The sequence below is a fragment of the Myotis davidii genome, unplaced genomic scaffold, assembly GCF_000327345.1.
Source record: "Myotis davidii unplaced genomic scaffold, ASM32734v1 scaffold1065, whole genome shotgun sequence".
Taxonomy (NCBI): domain Eukaryota; kingdom Metazoa; phylum Chordata; class Mammalia; order Chiroptera; family Vespertilionidae; genus Myotis; species Myotis davidii.
The window spans coordinates 1447685-1462747 of record NW_006297281.1 but is presented as its reverse complement, the minus strand read 5'-3'; the positions used below and the strand labels follow the sequence as shown (position 1 = coordinate 1462747).

The window sequence follows — 15063 nt, the reverse complement described above, 5'->3', positions numbered from 1 at the left end:
CAAGTGTTCCTGCTGCTTCCTGGCAGCACTGCCCCTCTCCCCTCAGCCCCAACTAGTGTGGGGTCACATGTACAACCATCAGCTAGCTCGGCTCAGTGTGGGGCCCCTGCTCCCGGGGCTCAGGGTGAAGGAGCAGGTGTGTGCCCCTCCCTCACCTGCACCCCTGCCTCCGGGGGGCCCGCACCCCTGTGGGCTTGACCTGCCGCTGACTCAGCACCCAGAGGGCGAAGGGCAGAAGGACTCGCTCCCGGCCCATCTCCGGGTCTGCATGTGGCTGGGCAACGTCACAGACAGCTGGGACCTGCAGCTGCTCCGAGAGGGCCAGGTGGTCGTGTACGCGGAGACGGTGAGAGGCTGGGGTGGGGGGCGAGGGGGACAGAAGCGGGGGAACTGCAATGGCCCGGCACCGAGGAAACGGTCCCCGAGAATCGGGTTCTGAAGGGGGTCTGATGGAGAAAGGCAGCGGAGCGACCGCAGACACTGCCCGCTTGGGGTCCCTGGTTCACAAGCCACAGGCATGTGGTCACTGAGTGGTCCCCTGGGGCTGGTCGCTCTCTCCCTAGTGGAGATTTATGGGGAGTTTCTCCCTGTTAGGTCAGAGCATGTGAGTGAGTGAGGCCCCGGCTTGCAGGGGCCTGTCCATCACCAGTCGGGCAGCCTGGGTCCTTCAGGCCAGGCTGGTGGTCCCAGGGAGAGGGAGGCCTGGCACTGTCAGAGGGACAAGAAACAGGGCGCCTTCCCACAGGGCAATGAACCCAGGGGGTGGGTGAGCAGGGCTTATCAGGGGTGGGCAAACTTTTTGACTCGAGGGCCACAATGGGTTCTTAAACTGGACCGGAGGGCCGGAACAAAAGCATGGATGGAGTGTTTGTGTGAACTAATATAAATTCAAAGCAAACATCATTACATAAAAGGGTACGGTCTTTTTTTTCAATAGTTTTATTCACTTCAAACAGGCGCCAGGGGGCCGTAGTTTGCCCACGGCTGGCTTAGGCTAAGCTGTGAAGGCAGAAGGGAGGTGGGTTTAGAGTTTCAGGCTTTGTAATTTACTGAATTAAACACATTTCACGGTCCCTGAGTTGTGTGGCGGGTGGGCATATAGTCTGCGTAACCAGCTCCTCTGTAGGCTAGGAGATGCTGAGAGGGGGATTCCGCACACCCAGCAGGGGAACCTGCAAGAAAGGCCCCGAGGTTGCAAAGAGGAGGCAAATGGTGGAGCAGGAGGGCCCCCGGGACCAGCAGTGACAAAGCAGACAGGCCCCATTGCAGGCACCACCAGGGTCTCTGCGGTCCCACTGTGTGCTGGGGAGGCAGCAGATACTGACAGCCTTCCCTCCACTCCCATCCCCAGTATGAGAACCAGGCCAAGTACAAAGACCAGTGGGGGCAGCAGGGGCTGTACCAGTGCCCCAACTTCTCTGACGTTCTGGGGCACAAGGCTCTCCCCAAGGAGGATTTCAAGGAGCCCTCGGGATGGCACTGGGAGGGGAAGTGGACGGTGGAGCCTCAGAGGAGGTAAGTCTTGGTGCAGGGCCTGGAGCCAACACTTCTTTCTTCCGGGAGGCCGGTCAGCAGCAGCCTAGACAGGCAGGCACACAGCCACTGGAGCCCAGCCCTAGGGTTGGGGTGCCCAGGCAGAAGCCCTGCCCACCACCCTGCCCTGCAAGCCGGCCCACTGCCCAGCCTTGCCGAGCAGGTGGGGTTCACAAGGAGGGAGCACTCAGCCAGCAGAGGAGGACCCCAGGGGTCTGGAAGTTTGGGGAGATGTGTTGGGAACTCGAGGTGTCGCTGCCCCCAGACTCCTCCTGGACACAGACATCAACAAGAGCCAGGTGCTGGAGGAGGTGTACGAGAACCAGCAGCGGGACCTCGCGGGGGCCTGGGTGCCGGCAGCCACCCCCAACACTGACGTGGTGAGCAGGGCGAAACCACCTCGGGGCGCGAGGGCAGTGCAACCAGATGGCCACCTTGGGAGCTGGGTTGTCCAAGTGGGAAGAGCGCTAGACCAGGGGTTGCTATCTGAGCCCGTCCCCCTCTGTGTGGACCCTGGGCCAGCACTGATGATGGCTCCAATGAGACGGCCTCCTCAGGGGGAGGAGAGGCGGGGGCTGGGGCTGGTCTCAGCAGAACTTGCTGTCCAGCAGAACCCGCTGTGACGATGGGAACGGTCTATATCTGCGCTGTCCACGTGTGGCTATTGAGGACTTGCAACATGGCGTTGTGAGGGGGACGAACTGCACTGAGTTTTGTTTCACTTCATTGATTTCAATGTAAGCGGCCCCGGGAGGCCGGCGACTGCTGCACAGGACAGGGCGGTCTACCCCTCACGCTGGGCTCCCCTGGGCAGGCGGCTGGCCGCTGCGCTGGGGCCGGTGGCAGCATCCAGGTGGCAGCCACGCTCAAGCTTGCTTTCAGTCATCTCCACGGGTATTTCCTATTTATGGGGAGTGATGCTGATTGTCCACTGAGAGTGGACATATAAAGTTTCCTTTTAAAAATACGTTTATTTATAGTTTGAAAAGGCGAGTCGGTAAAGGCATATTCAGTGACTGAGTGGCATTAGAAGTCGCAAGTGCCGTCTGCTCCTGGTCAAGCAAATGTGCGGGCAGGTGGCTCAGACACCCCTCAGCCCGCCATCTCTCCACCCGCAGAACGGGCAGCCCGTGGAGGCGCGGGAGAATGTGAAGTGCCCCCAAGGCTGGCATGTGAAGAAGAACTGGACTGTGGAGCTGAACCACGCGGTGGACAATGAGGGTCAGTCCTCTGCTCACAGGCCGCGGGCAGGAGGGCCTGGAGCTGCCAGGATCCGACACTGCCCACAGCCTGAAAACAGCCCAGCTCCCGGGTGGGATGGGCCTGAATTCCTGGGGTCCCCCAGCCTCCCGAGAGCAGGGCTTGACCCTCCCCACAGACTTGGGCCCAGTTCTGAGACAGGGCAGGTGGAACGCACCTCTCAGTGCCTGAGCAAGGATCTGGCTCTGGAGCTGGGGTTCCCCCTGGGGGCTGCAGGGAGGTGCCCACAGCAGGAAGTCTGAAATCCTGGGCTCAAGACCCAAACCCTGCCACTCATGAGCGGTGGGAACTTGTATGGGTCACATGACATCTGAGCCTCACCTTCCTCATCTGTGAGATGGGCAGCTGGGCCCAGGCCACCGAGGTGACACAGTGTGACCACACCTTCCAGGGCCAGAGAGACCTGGACGAGGGCAGTGCTGCCCCTGTAGCCTGCCTTCTGGGGCCCAGCTCTCAGGCTCCTCCCAGCCTCCCAGCCTGTGGGACCTGGGCATCCATGCCACGGCCCTGCTCCTGCAGGCTGGGAGTACGGCGTGGGGATCCAGCCCTCCGGCCTGCCTCCGGTCTGGAACTCAGTGGAAAAGACCTACTACACCTGCCGCCGGCGGCGCTGGGCGCGGGTGCGCTGCCGGAACCACGGGAAGCTGAACCTGGAGCAGGAGACGCTGTCCTTCCTGCAGCTGGTGAGGGGCCACCTGGGCGGGGACATGGCAGGACCGCTGGCAGGGTCCACCCCGGGCCATGCAGGAGGCTGTCCCGGCTGTCCTCCCTACAGGACCACCCTGGCCCGACCCAGGAGGAGGAGGGCTGGGAATACGGCACCATGGGCTCCAAGTTCCACCTGAAGCCTCAGCCCCAGAGCCAGTTCCGCCGCCGCTGCTGGCACCGCAGGCTGGCCCCCAACAAGGACAAGGGCATCGCACCCATCTTCCTCCTGGAGGGGTCCTTGGTAAAGCTCAGAGGGCCGGGCGCCTCCTCCCAGCCCCCACCCCCTGGAGCCCGGGCCCAGGGAGGCGTGGCAGCAGCAGATGCCCTAGGCTGGGGCACTGACAGCACAAGGGTGGGGAGTCTGCGTCCTGGATCCACATTGTCAGGCTTTGGAGGGCGGAGCCCAGAAGGGCAAAGGGGGACCTGGGCATGGGCACCCAGGAGCCTCAGGGAGACTGTGGTGGGCAGGGGAAGGATCTGAAATGGCAGGAAGAGAACAGGCCGCCGTCACGGGGTCTCAGCAGAACGCTCAGGGGCCCCTGGAAGCCTGCCCCGGAGGACACCCCGCCGCCGCCCCACCTGCCTTTCATCTACTGCATCTTCAACAGTGAGCACTTCTCTGAGAGCCGTGCCTGGGTGGTCTCTGAGGCCCCGTATCTGAGGGCAGGGAGAGGGGAGGGCTGGGGTGGAGTCCTGGGGGCAGGTGACAGAGTCCACTCCTCTCTTACCCAGAGCCCCACTACTACCAGCTTTTCTGCTACATCTACCAGGCCCGGAACCTGATGGGCAACCAGGTCCAGACATTCCAGGGTAGGTGGCAGCACCTTTTCTCCCCCAGCTCCCCAGGGGCCCAGGATAAAAAATATGGCAAAGGATGAGGGTGACCAATATGCAGACCACCCCCAACTCCCAGCAGCTCATGGCCCAGGTTTGGGGAAAAGACACAAAAACAAGGAATACAAAGCAAGGCTGCTGTTGAGGTGTGTCCCCAGTGCTGTGGAACTAAGAGGGGAGTTGGGCAGGCATCACCTCGGGGGACCACTTAGCTGGCCTTGAACAGGGAGGAGTTCATGAAAGCAAAAGAGAAGTGACCATTTGGAAAACTCACGTGTCCCTGGAGCTGGACAGATGAGGGGTAGGGAGGAGGGGTGGCGATTTCTGGAAGGTTCCAGGTGGGTCAGTGCTTGCCCTGTCCTGCTGGTGGCTGTATAGGGAGCCAGGTTGCTGGAGGAGGGCTGAGCTGGGCAGTGTCCACTGGGCACCGGCATCTGTGTTGAGAGGCTATTTGATCCTCCCCGGTGCCAAGGCCGCTCGCTGATGCTGCGAAAAGGCAGCCACGTGTAGCCTGGTCCTCAGAGCTCCTTCGGAGGAGCCACTGGCCCTCCTCCTCTGGCCACCCAGCCTCAACCATAGCAGATGAGACAGTGACCCTGGGCCTCTGCCTATCTGTCCCTTTGCTCTGTGGCTTACACTGAGGTGGCTTCTGCACAGCGGGCAGTGGCGGGGCTGCCCCGCCTGGGCCTACCTGGGAAACGCCCTAGGTTGGGGCCCCGACAGGTTGTCCGGTGGCGGCCGGAGAGGAGAGCTTCACTCAGCTCAACAGTGAGACTCGCCCCTCCCCCACAACCTCCAGAGCCCTTCGTCCGGTTGGTCTTCTTGAACCATAGCCAGTGCACCCAAACCCTGAGGAGCTCTGCAGCCCCCACGTGGGCCCAGACGCTCATCTTCCAGCACCTCCTCCTGTACGAGAGCCCTCACGACACCAGGGAGAGCCCGCCGCTCGTGGTGCTGGAACTGTGGCAGCGGGACTCGCGGGTACGGCGGACTGGGCCGGGCAGAGGGGAACGTGCTCCAGTGGGCCTGGCTCGCAGGGCATCGTGTACACATACCGGTTAGCCCTTTCCCTAGACTCATGGGGATCCCCGGGTAGGAGCCAGGAGCCAGAATCCGCTAGCTTGGCACCTTGTTCTGCAAATTTCTCTCCCTCTAGGGCAAGGAGAGCTTCCGGGGACGGAGCATGTGGCCCCCAGTGGTCTGGCTGGATGTCCAACATCGGGTCTTGCCCCCCATGAGGTGGCATCCCTTTGTAAAAGAGCTGGGGGAGGAAGAGGGCGAGATCTTGGCTTCCTGTGAGCTGATCCTTGAGACTGAGGTACCGGGAGAGAGGAGCCTGCTGGGAGGTGTAGTACTCGGTGCCCCACCTTGCCTCATGCCCCTGCGACATGTTCCCACAGCCAGTGGTCCCTGACTCCACCCCCCCAACCCCCTCAGAAAGGCCTGGGGCCTGGAACCCGAACTCGGGGCCTGGGGAACCCAGCCAGTCTGCCCCCCTAACCTAGCTCTCCAGCCACCATCCGCCCATGGGCTCGGGGGCCGCCTCAGTTGAGCTCTCTCAGGGACCTGCTTGAGCTGTGGATGGAGAACAAGTAGGAACAGCCCCTATGAGGCAGTAGGGAACAGCCTCGTGCTCCCTGCTCTCTCATCTCATCCCTTCAGAGTCTCAGAAGGAAGCTGCCAATCTTAAGTGTTCCCTGGAAGAACGGGGTCTTCACACTCCCCAAGAGCATGCAGCCCACGCTGAGGAAAATGGCGGTGGAGGTGATGATGGTTGGGGTGGGAGGTTGGGGAGGTGGGCAGGGAACGTGGAGCTCTGCTGACCCTCCTGGGGTGGTCCTGACCCCCTGATCCAAAGCTGAGATGGAGGGAGATGAGAGAATGAAGAGCAGCTCTGAGAGGACATGTTTAATTATTTTATTGCACACTTGCTGCAGGGAGTAGACAGGGCACTCCTACCCGTGGTGGCATCTGAGCCGCGTGCTGCCCCTGTGGCAGGGCTGCTCTCAGAGAAGGAAATGGGGCTTTGAGAGACAGTGACATGGGCCCAGTGGAGACCAGAATTGGGCCAGGCCCTGACTCCAAGGCCAGACGAGTCTCCTTTCTTTGAGAGTAGCATGGAAATCCCCACGTGGGAACCTATGCAATCGCCACAAACCTGGCAACGAGCAAAAGATGGTCAGGCCTGTGGGCACTGGATTCTCCCCCCAGGTGAGGCCCCAGGCTGGTCCTAGGAGGGCCTGACCAGGAGGGGCATGGGCATCTCCTGGGAGCTCAGTGCCTGCCAGTTGAGAGCAATCACAGGGTGTGGGCCACTGAATGGCATGGCGCTCTATGGAAGACAAGTCAGCAATGAGTAGCTGATATTAGGAAACCTGAGAAATCTGGGTACCCCCTGCTTGTGGGGGCCTCAGGAACTTCCTCCTCAGAGAACTGATGGGAGGCCAGACAGGGAAGGACAATGCCTAAGGGCAGTGGAGGGCAGTGAGGGACAGTCACAGTGGCCAGAGGGCCTCTCCCTCAGGAGGGAGGAGTATCCAGGCTGAGGACAAGCACTGCCCCCGGCCCTGCGTGCTCCCTGATGCACCATCACTGCCAGCAGAGACCCCCCCCACAGAGGGGCTGTCGCCCCTCCCTCTCCGGCAGGTCCTGGTCTGGGGGCTCCGGAACATGAAGCAGGTGCGTTCCCCCCAGCTGCTGGTGGAATGCTGGGAAGAGGCCCGGCAGACAGAGCCCATCAGGGACTTCCAGACCAACCCCAACTTTGCCCAATCAGTCCTCTTCCTCACACTGGTAAGCAGGCCCCAGGCAAGGGCTGGGCAGCCCACTCTTCAAGCGAGGTCTCACGGGGCCTCTCTCTGGGCTGCAGTTCATGCCCACGGAGGAGGCCTACGCGCTGCCCCTCGTATTGAAGGTGGTGGACAATAAGGACTTCGGCCAGCAGACCCTGGTGGGTCAGGCCAACATTGACTCCCTGCAGCCCTACTTCTGTGACCCCTGGGCCTCGGACTACGTGCCCCCACGGCTTCCAAGTACGTCCTTACTCCTAGCCCTTCCCAGGCCTCACCAATAAGCAGGCACAGGGAGGGACAGGGCCCTGGGCCCCTCCTGAGATGCATGATTGCTTTCTCCACAGAGTTGTCAGTGAACAAGCACCAGGTAAGTGATGGGCTTGAGGCCCCACCTTCTCCCACGCCATTTCCAGGACCCAGCCCTTGTCCCTGAGGGGCTCTGCTACCTGCGCCCCTGGGGAGGCTAACAGTACACGACAATTCTAAAGCAGTGAGTCTCACCTGGACTGCATATTTGAATTGCCCATGAGTTTTAAAAAATTCTGAGCCAGGCCACTGACCAGCTCCATCAGAATTGCTGGGGGCAGGGCGCAGGGTCAGCATTATTGTCAAGATCCCCCCCGCGCCCCCCGCCCCCCGTGATTACAATGCTCTCGGGGTTCAGAACCACTGCTCTAGAGCAGCCTTGTCACCTGAACGCACAGGAATCCTTGGGACCTCTGGCGCAAAAGCAGACTCTGAGGCAGTAGGTCTGGGTGGGCCCTGAGGTCCTGCTGTTCTGAGCCCTTCAGGTTCAGTCTGAAGCTGTGGGCAATGAGAACAGGAACTGGGCGCACCCTCCTCCTTGCCCGTCCCACGTCTGACGACCTCAGAATGAAAGACCTGTGTGCGGTCAGCCCTGACCTCCACCCACTCCTCTCAGGAGGCAGGTGTGGGTGGGCTGTGGGGTGCCCAGCTCTGCCCGACTCAGCCCCTCTCCTTTCCCAGCTCCTAGATGACCTCGTTGAAAAGTTCTGCTTCAAGTCCAGCAAAGCCGAGGTGATGTGGGCTCAGCCCAGGGGAACCAGGAGCAATCCCAGGTAGCTTGGGAGGCAGGGGAGCAGGAGCCTGGGCAGAGGAAGGCCAGCTGCCCCTCTTCCTCAGGATGAAGACGAGTATGAGGTGGACTGGTGGAGCAAGCTGTTCTGGGCCACAGGGGACGGCAAGTCCCTGAAGTACAAGGACAAAGACTACCACACCCTGGAGGTCTGGAAGCCCAGGAGGGAGACTGCCGAGGTGGAATAAAGCCTGCTGGGCAGCCAGCAGACCTAGCCCTGATTCCTCTGAAAACCACGGTGTGGGGGGGTTTCCTCATTGCCACCCCACTCCAGGCCACACCTCTACCAGCCTCACCCGTTCAAGGCTGCCCTGGGACCGCTGAGTGGGCAGACGCTTGGGGACAAGACCTGGCAGCTGGTGGTCCCTCAACCCCCGATCCCAGGAAAGGCCCTCTGGTCAAGCCCGGGCCTGCTCCCCAGCAGCCGGGGTCCCATGCACCCTCCTGCAGGTGTATGACTGTGAGCTGGAGGCTGTGCCAGCCTTCCAAGGCCTGCAGGACTTCTGCGAGACCTTCAAACTCTACCAGGAACAGCCCAAGTCAGACAGCCCTGTGGTCGGAGAGTTCAAGGTGGGTGTCTAGCCCGGCTTAGCTGCCCCTTCTCCTCATGTCCATCTGTCCACAGAAGACTAATAAAAGCCCTGGCTCTATATGCTCTTTGTAGAATGGGGAAGGGAGGGCTTGAAAAACCATTTCGGAAGTGGGGAAGCAGACTGACCTATGCAGGTTCAGAGGGTAAGGTCTGTCTCATCCCAGCTCTGGCCTATGCACTTTCCCAAGGCCCAGGAGCTTTAGAGAAGTTCAGACCTGAAGGGATGGGGCTGGGATGAGCGTTCACATCAGCAGAGACTGGCGAGCACAATTCCTTTGCCCAGTGCCTCCTAAACACAAGTCGTCCCTGAACAGCATCTCTGCTGTGCCTGCCTCTCCCCGACCACATGACCTTTGTCCCTACTATCCTTACATGCCCACTCTTCTAAGCTCAGCCAGGGCACCTCTTAGAGGGTTCTATAGAGCCGGCTGCCAACACTAATCTCCCCAAAACACACACAGGGCCTTTTCCGTGTCTACCCCTTTCCTGAGAACCCAGGAGCCCCCCAGCCCCCCCGCCAGTTCTTGGTTTGGCCTCATAAAGAGGACTTCCCTCAGCAATGCCTGGTGCGGGTGTACGTGGTACGAGCAATCAACCTGCAGCCCCAAGACTACAATGGCCTGGTAATGAGCAGCCCAAACCTGCAGTGCCCGTCTTCCAGGGCCCCACCCAGCCCTGACACCTTCCACACCTGCCTAAAGCCCATGTCCTAGAGCTCCCTCAGGCTGCTACCACCCAGACTGCCCCTCCCCACAAGCTCTGTCTGGTGCAAGGGGCTCATTTCTGCCCCACTCTTGCCCTCCCTGGCCTGACTCTCCATTTCCTGTCCTTCCCTCACTTGTGCCTAACCCCCAGTGTGACCCTTATGTGATCCTGAAACTGGGAAAGACAAAAGTTGGCAACCGAGACATGTACCAGCCTAACACCCTGAATCCCATCTTTGGCACGTGAGCTGCCCCAACTTGCCCAACCCCCACTCCTCCACTCCCACCCATGCAGCCAGGAGAAAGCCCAGAAGTAAAGAACTTGCATTCCCTTCTAGCCGCCCAGTTCCTATCATGGAGCCGTACGCACTAAAGGTGCTCACCAGATGGGAGATGAACGGGTGGATGGCCCAGTTCCATCCTCACATGCTGTTTGGGAAGGGAGCCAGGTCCCACCCACAGGCCTATCACTTGTTTCCTGCCACACATGGTGATGGTTATTAGCAGACAACAGCCCTCCGGGCTCTGTTCTCCACAGTCACGACTAAACCAGGGGCTGGAGCATGGCCCGAGGGGCAGAGATGCTAGTGGGGAAGCATGTAGGTAACATGGCCTCGGTCTCTGTGGTCTCCAACGCCATCCCACCAGGATGTTTGAACTGAGCTGCACCATCCCCCTGGAGAAGGACCTAGAGATTGAGCTGTATGACTTTGACCTGTTTTCACCTGATGATAAGATTGGCGCCACAGTCATCGACCTCGAAAACCGACTCCTGTCTGGCTTTGGAGCTCGCTGTGGGCTCTCCCAATCATACTGCCAGTAAGAGGGGGCCTGACCAAAGGCCAGGGCATAGAGAAGGGTGGAGGTGGGAGCCCATAGCTGGGAGCCAGGGCCTGAAGCTGTCTCTCCCTGCCGCCACTACTGTCATCCTGCAGCCGAAAGCTGTCCAGGCCCCACACCTTTTCCTCCCACACATCCCCACAGGTCAGGACCCTTTAGGTGGCGGGATCAGGTGCCCCCAAGCTTCCTGCTGGAACACCACGCCAAGCGCAAAGGATTGCTTCCACCTCTGTTCAACCCTGATGGTGACTCTGTTTTTTACAATGGGAAAAAATTCAAGCTGCAGCGCTTTGGTGAGCACTGCACGTGGCCAGAAAGCACAGGCCCAGGCCTCAGAAACCAGGGAGGCTCCAGGATGGAAGAGCTGCCAGAGGGCACAGCTTTCTCCTTCCTCCTGCAGAGGGCAACTATGGCTACCATTCAGGCTGGGCATGAGGAAGGTGGGGCCTACCTGGGAGAAGGGAAGACTACTGACCTCAGGATCCCCTCCTGTCCCTTTCAATCTAGAGCCCCAGCCCCCTACTGCTCGTTACTTGGGCCCCAAAAAGGAGCGCCTTGCACTGTACCTCCTGCACGCCCAGGGGCTGGTGCCTGAGCACCTAGAGACCCGCATGCTGTACAGCAGCAGCCAGCCAGGCATTGACCAGGTATGAGGCCGGAGGGTCTGGAGTGGGAGACAGGGGCACACCCATTTGGACAGCCCAGGAGGGAGAGAAGCTGGGCTTTCAAAGATGCGCAGGGGCAGAAGACATGCACGCCTGCATGTTAGTAAGCAAGAAGTTGCAGTGATGCCACTTAGGACGGACAGGGTCAGAGCTGGAAGAGTCATGTACAGGACACTGAGGCTGTGCGTCCACTGGAGGACGTGCTGAGGCGCCCTGGCAGCCAAGGCCAACACTGCCTCGGTCTCTCCTGAGGGAGGGCAGGGCAGCAGCACCAGGTTTGATGCACAGACATCACACATCTCGTTTGGCTATTAGTTGCAGGAACCCAGGGCAGAAGGAATAAAAATCTCAAGGGCCTTATTACCATCCACCCTCTAGCCACCAGAATGGCTCCCTTCACTCTACATTTCTCAAGCTGATACCACATTCTAGACAAAGTTCTCTACTCAGCATTTTTAAAAAAGCATTCTCACTAAACCTGTTTTCAAAACAATAGAAAAAATTAGGTCAACTTCAAAAAAATAAAAATGAGGTCAGACAGTTTGAAAGACTATGTTTATCTTTCTTCCAGTGCTGGCAGTTCCACCTCTTCCTTTTCCCTCTTAGACCTCAGTGCTTCATGATAGCTTCATACCCTCGGGCTGTGGTTGCACATTCTAAAACCATCTGGAAATCTGGCCTGGCAATCTAGATTACTCTGACTCAGGGCCACTAAGCTGGCTAATAAATAAAAGCCCAACACCATTCTGGAGCTTTCTAGAAGCTTCTAGCATCACCTGCTAAATGGCATTAACCCTCCAGACTCAGTACAAGAGACGTCCCAGCCCCATGACCATCAGCCTTAAAGTCATCATACCTACCACCCTGACTGCATCTTCTCCAGGCCAAAAAAAAAAAAGGAAAAGGGGGAAGCTGGTGGGCAGTTGCCTGACTTCCTGTCTGAAGTCTTTCCATCTCAGATACTGTACCCCACCTCTCAGTGCTGGGAACATGGCCTCCACAGACCTAAGAACCTGGAACAGGGCTCCCAGAAAGACAGGCTAGGAACCCCTGCCAGCTAACCCATCTCTGCTCCAGGGAAAGATACAAATGTGGGTGGACATCTTCCCCAAGAAACTGGGGCCTCCTGGCCCCCCAGTTAACATCAGGCCCAGGCAGCCTACAAGGTGAGTGTGGGCACACTTCCTGGGGGCAGGCACCAGGGTTCCCAGTACCGGGCAGCCGGCATCTCCCCTCTGCTGGGAATGCTGGGGACTCCCTTCCCGCCAGTGCAGTGTGAGTGGGCATGGAGGGTGGCCACCCAGGCCAGCCTCCCGCACCGAGGCGGCTGCTGGGCAGTGAGTCCTTGGCAAAGCCTCAGGGTGCCCTGGCCGCAGGTATGAGCTGCGCTGCATTATCTGGAAAACTGCTCACGTGGACCTGAAGAGTGTCAATTTGAGTAACGAGAAGATGAGTGACATCTACGTCAAAGGGTGAGGCAGAGGTGCAGGGCTCCGGCACAGCTCCCCGAGTCCTGTTCTAGCTTTCCTGTGGGTCCTCCTCATCCTAGGGTGACACCTCCCCACTTCCACTGCACCTGGCGTCCACTGGGCGGCCCTTCCCAAAAGGCTCCAGCTCGGGACTGGGGACAGTGCACATGGGCCCAGGTGAGAGGACTCTGACCCCAGGTGGCTATTCGGGCTAGAGAAGGACATGCAGAAGACAGACATCCACTACCAATCCCTGACTGGCGAGGGCATCTTCAACTGGCGGTTCATCTTCACCTTGGACTACCTGGTGGCTGAGCAAATGTGCGTCCTGAGTGTGAAGGTAATGAACGAGGAGGTGGGCTTCTCTTCCTGCCCCTCCCTTCAGAGACTTGCAGTTGCACCAGAACACTTGGAATGAGGCCTCGGCAGAAGCCCTCTTCCTGGACAGTCCATCGAGCTAGGTGTGGGCTCCTCAGAGGGCCAAGGGGGCTCTCCTAGGAGTGGCGGTGACACACTCCTTTGCCACCCTTCAGGACTACATATGGAGCCTAGACCCCATGGTGATGAAGTTTCCAGCCCGGCTCATCATCCAGATCTGGGACAATGACATCTTCACCACTGATGACTTCCTCGGTGAGCTACTGGCCTAGGGCCTATGACCTCAGGACAGGGAGCTCCTCTGTGCTGACTGCATCTCTCTTGGCTCAGGGGTCCTAGAGCTGGATCTGTCTGACATGCCCTTCCCGGCCCAGCACCCAAGCCTGTGCTCCATCAGGATGATGGATGCTGACCCCACGTGGCCCCACCTCCTCCAGCACAAGCGCTTCTCCCTCTTTAAGAAGAGGACTGCAACCGGCTGGTGGCCTTGCCAGGTCCTTGAGGACGGCAAGTGGCGCTTGTCGGTAGGAACTGGGGACGGTGTCTACTGCACAGGAGTGCTGTGTCCCATCACTGGCTCTAAATGCCTGGGGGCCGTACCTAAATCCCTCTCCCTTTGTGGGTCCTGGGAAGAGGTTCCTGCGACCATAACTCAGCCTCCCACCCCTTGCGGTGTTTCTAGGGTAAAGTGAAGATGACACTGGAGATTCTGTCCGAGGAGGAAGCCTTAATCAGGGCAGCAGGACGTGGCCAGTCAGAGCCCAACCAATACCCTACACTCCACCCTCCCCCGTAAGGCTCCCTATTCAGAAAGCCGAGCTGCTGAGCCTGGCCGTATACCCAGGGTGGTGACCAGTAGCCACAGGTGGAGGGGTAGTTACTTCCCACCACCTCAGCTCAATGCTGTCACAGTCGGGAGAGAACAGCCAAGGGGAGAGGGGGAGATGGGGCAGAAGTTGCTTTTTAAAAAAGAAAGGTCTTTGCCTTGGAAAACTTGATCTAAAGGTCCCCTTTGTCCTCCATTCTCGGACTCAACGCTCATGGACAGGCGCACCAACACCTTGCTCTCATGGTTTCAGTCACCTATTAGAAACTTCTGCTATGTTTTCTGGAAACGCTATCGCTATAAAATCATAATCATGTCAATCATATTGATTATCGGGCTTATGCTGTTCAGCTTCATGTACTCAGCTCCGGTGAGTGATGCCCCTGGGGACAGGGACAGAAGCACTGGTTGCTCTTGGGCTGCCTCTGGAGAGAGCCTCTGGTTGCTACCTTCAGCTGACTGTTGCCTATTCCCTCTAGGGCTATTTGGCCATGAGCTGGGTCAAACCTGAGCTTCGGCTGACTGCACCTAAGGATATGTTCACCAATATCATCAATTCACTGAACACCAGAAAGGCCAGCTCTTCCAACCTCACTACCCCACGTCCTACCCTAGAGTCTACAACAGGCCGTCAGCTGCAACTCCTGCAGGAACACATGAATCACCTAAGACATATTTTTCCAGAACTCCCAGCCCCACAAGGCTAATTTGGCCAGGTTTGCCTGGCTTTTCTTTGCCCACTGTCAGCCCTAACCTAGAGCTTCTTGCCAATTCCTTATTTCTATCTTCTAGGACAGCAAGGGGCTAGGGATATTCTGGCCATTCTGCTGAGAAACCACTTCCATCAAGAAAGACAAAGTTGTAATTTTCCACTGAAATAAACAAGCTTTGTAACAAATTGGGGGGGGGGGGGGGGGGGACTGGGCGGGTGTTGAAGACCACATGAAAGGCCAGCCTTTCGGACAAGACTCCCAGGGACAGGAAGCAGTGTCGCCTTTGGCACTACCTCCACCTTCTGTCTCTTCCACACGAAGAGGCTCTGAAGTCAGAGGGAAACAGAGGGAAAGGGTGGCAGTGAGGAGAGAATGGCCCCATGGGGTGAGCCACTGGAGCCACACCACAAACCCTCCTCCAGGACACACCTGCGGTGCAGTGGCAAGAACAATATCCAGCCCCATTTACGGGGGCAAACATTTGTTTCCAGGACAAAATACAAGAGCTAGGACAGAACACCCCATGTCTAGTCAGAAGGCGGCCCTGCACCTGAGCTGAAATCACACAAAACCCACAAATCTGCATTCACACTCACGTGCTTCCCTTCAGGAGCCCACCTAGGTCCTCCACCACAGGGGCCTATCCAATCTCC

At 58.7% G+C, this 15063-nt stretch overlaps 1 protein-coding gene across 1 annotated transcript in view; it reads left to right on the top strand.

The window, feature by feature from the left end:
• The window catches only part of FER1L5 (fer-1 like family member 5), a 56534-nt gene extending 41945 nt beyond the window's left edge, over positions 1-14589 (top strand). The window contains exons 24-53 of the mRNA XM_015570046.1: positions 215-346; positions 1352-1515; positions 1799-1913; positions 2652-2754; positions 3313-3476; positions 3590-3742; positions 3970-4108; positions 4234-4311; positions 5135-5316; positions 5492-5653; positions 5998-6099; positions 6982-7128; positions 7205-7367; positions 7472-7494; positions 8115-8165; positions 8271-8372; positions 8674-8793; positions 9277-9438; positions 9671-9762; positions 10168-10338; positions 10504-10652; positions 10867-11006; positions 12102-12190; positions 12401-12496; positions 12692-12833; positions 13027-13126; positions 13202-13395; positions 13554-13663; positions 13920-14067; positions 14177-14589. Coding sequence (XP_015425532.1) covers positions 215-346; positions 1352-1515; positions 1799-1913; positions 2652-2754; positions 3313-3476; positions 3590-3742; positions 3970-4108; positions 4234-4311; positions 5135-5316; positions 5492-5653; positions 5998-6099; positions 6982-7128; positions 7205-7367; positions 7472-7494; positions 8115-8165; positions 8271-8372; positions 8674-8793; positions 9277-9438; positions 9671-9762; positions 10168-10338; positions 10504-10652; positions 10867-11006; positions 12102-12190; positions 12401-12496; positions 12692-12833; positions 13027-13126; positions 13202-13395; positions 13554-13663; positions 13920-14067; positions 14177-14404 — 3921 coding nt within the window. The 3' untranslated portion in view covers positions 14405-14589. The remainder of the gene's footprint in view (positions 1-214; positions 347-1351; positions 1516-1798; positions 1914-2651; positions 2755-3312; positions 3477-3589; positions 3743-3969; positions 4109-4233; positions 4312-5134; positions 5317-5491; positions 5654-5997; positions 6100-6981; positions 7129-7204; positions 7368-7471; positions 7495-8114; positions 8166-8270; positions 8373-8673; positions 8794-9276; positions 9439-9670; positions 9763-10167; positions 10339-10503; positions 10653-10866; positions 11007-12101; positions 12191-12400; positions 12497-12691; positions 12834-13026; positions 13127-13201; positions 13396-13553; positions 13664-13919; positions 14068-14176) is intronic.
• The last annotated feature ends 474 nt before the right edge of the window (positions 14590-15063 follow it).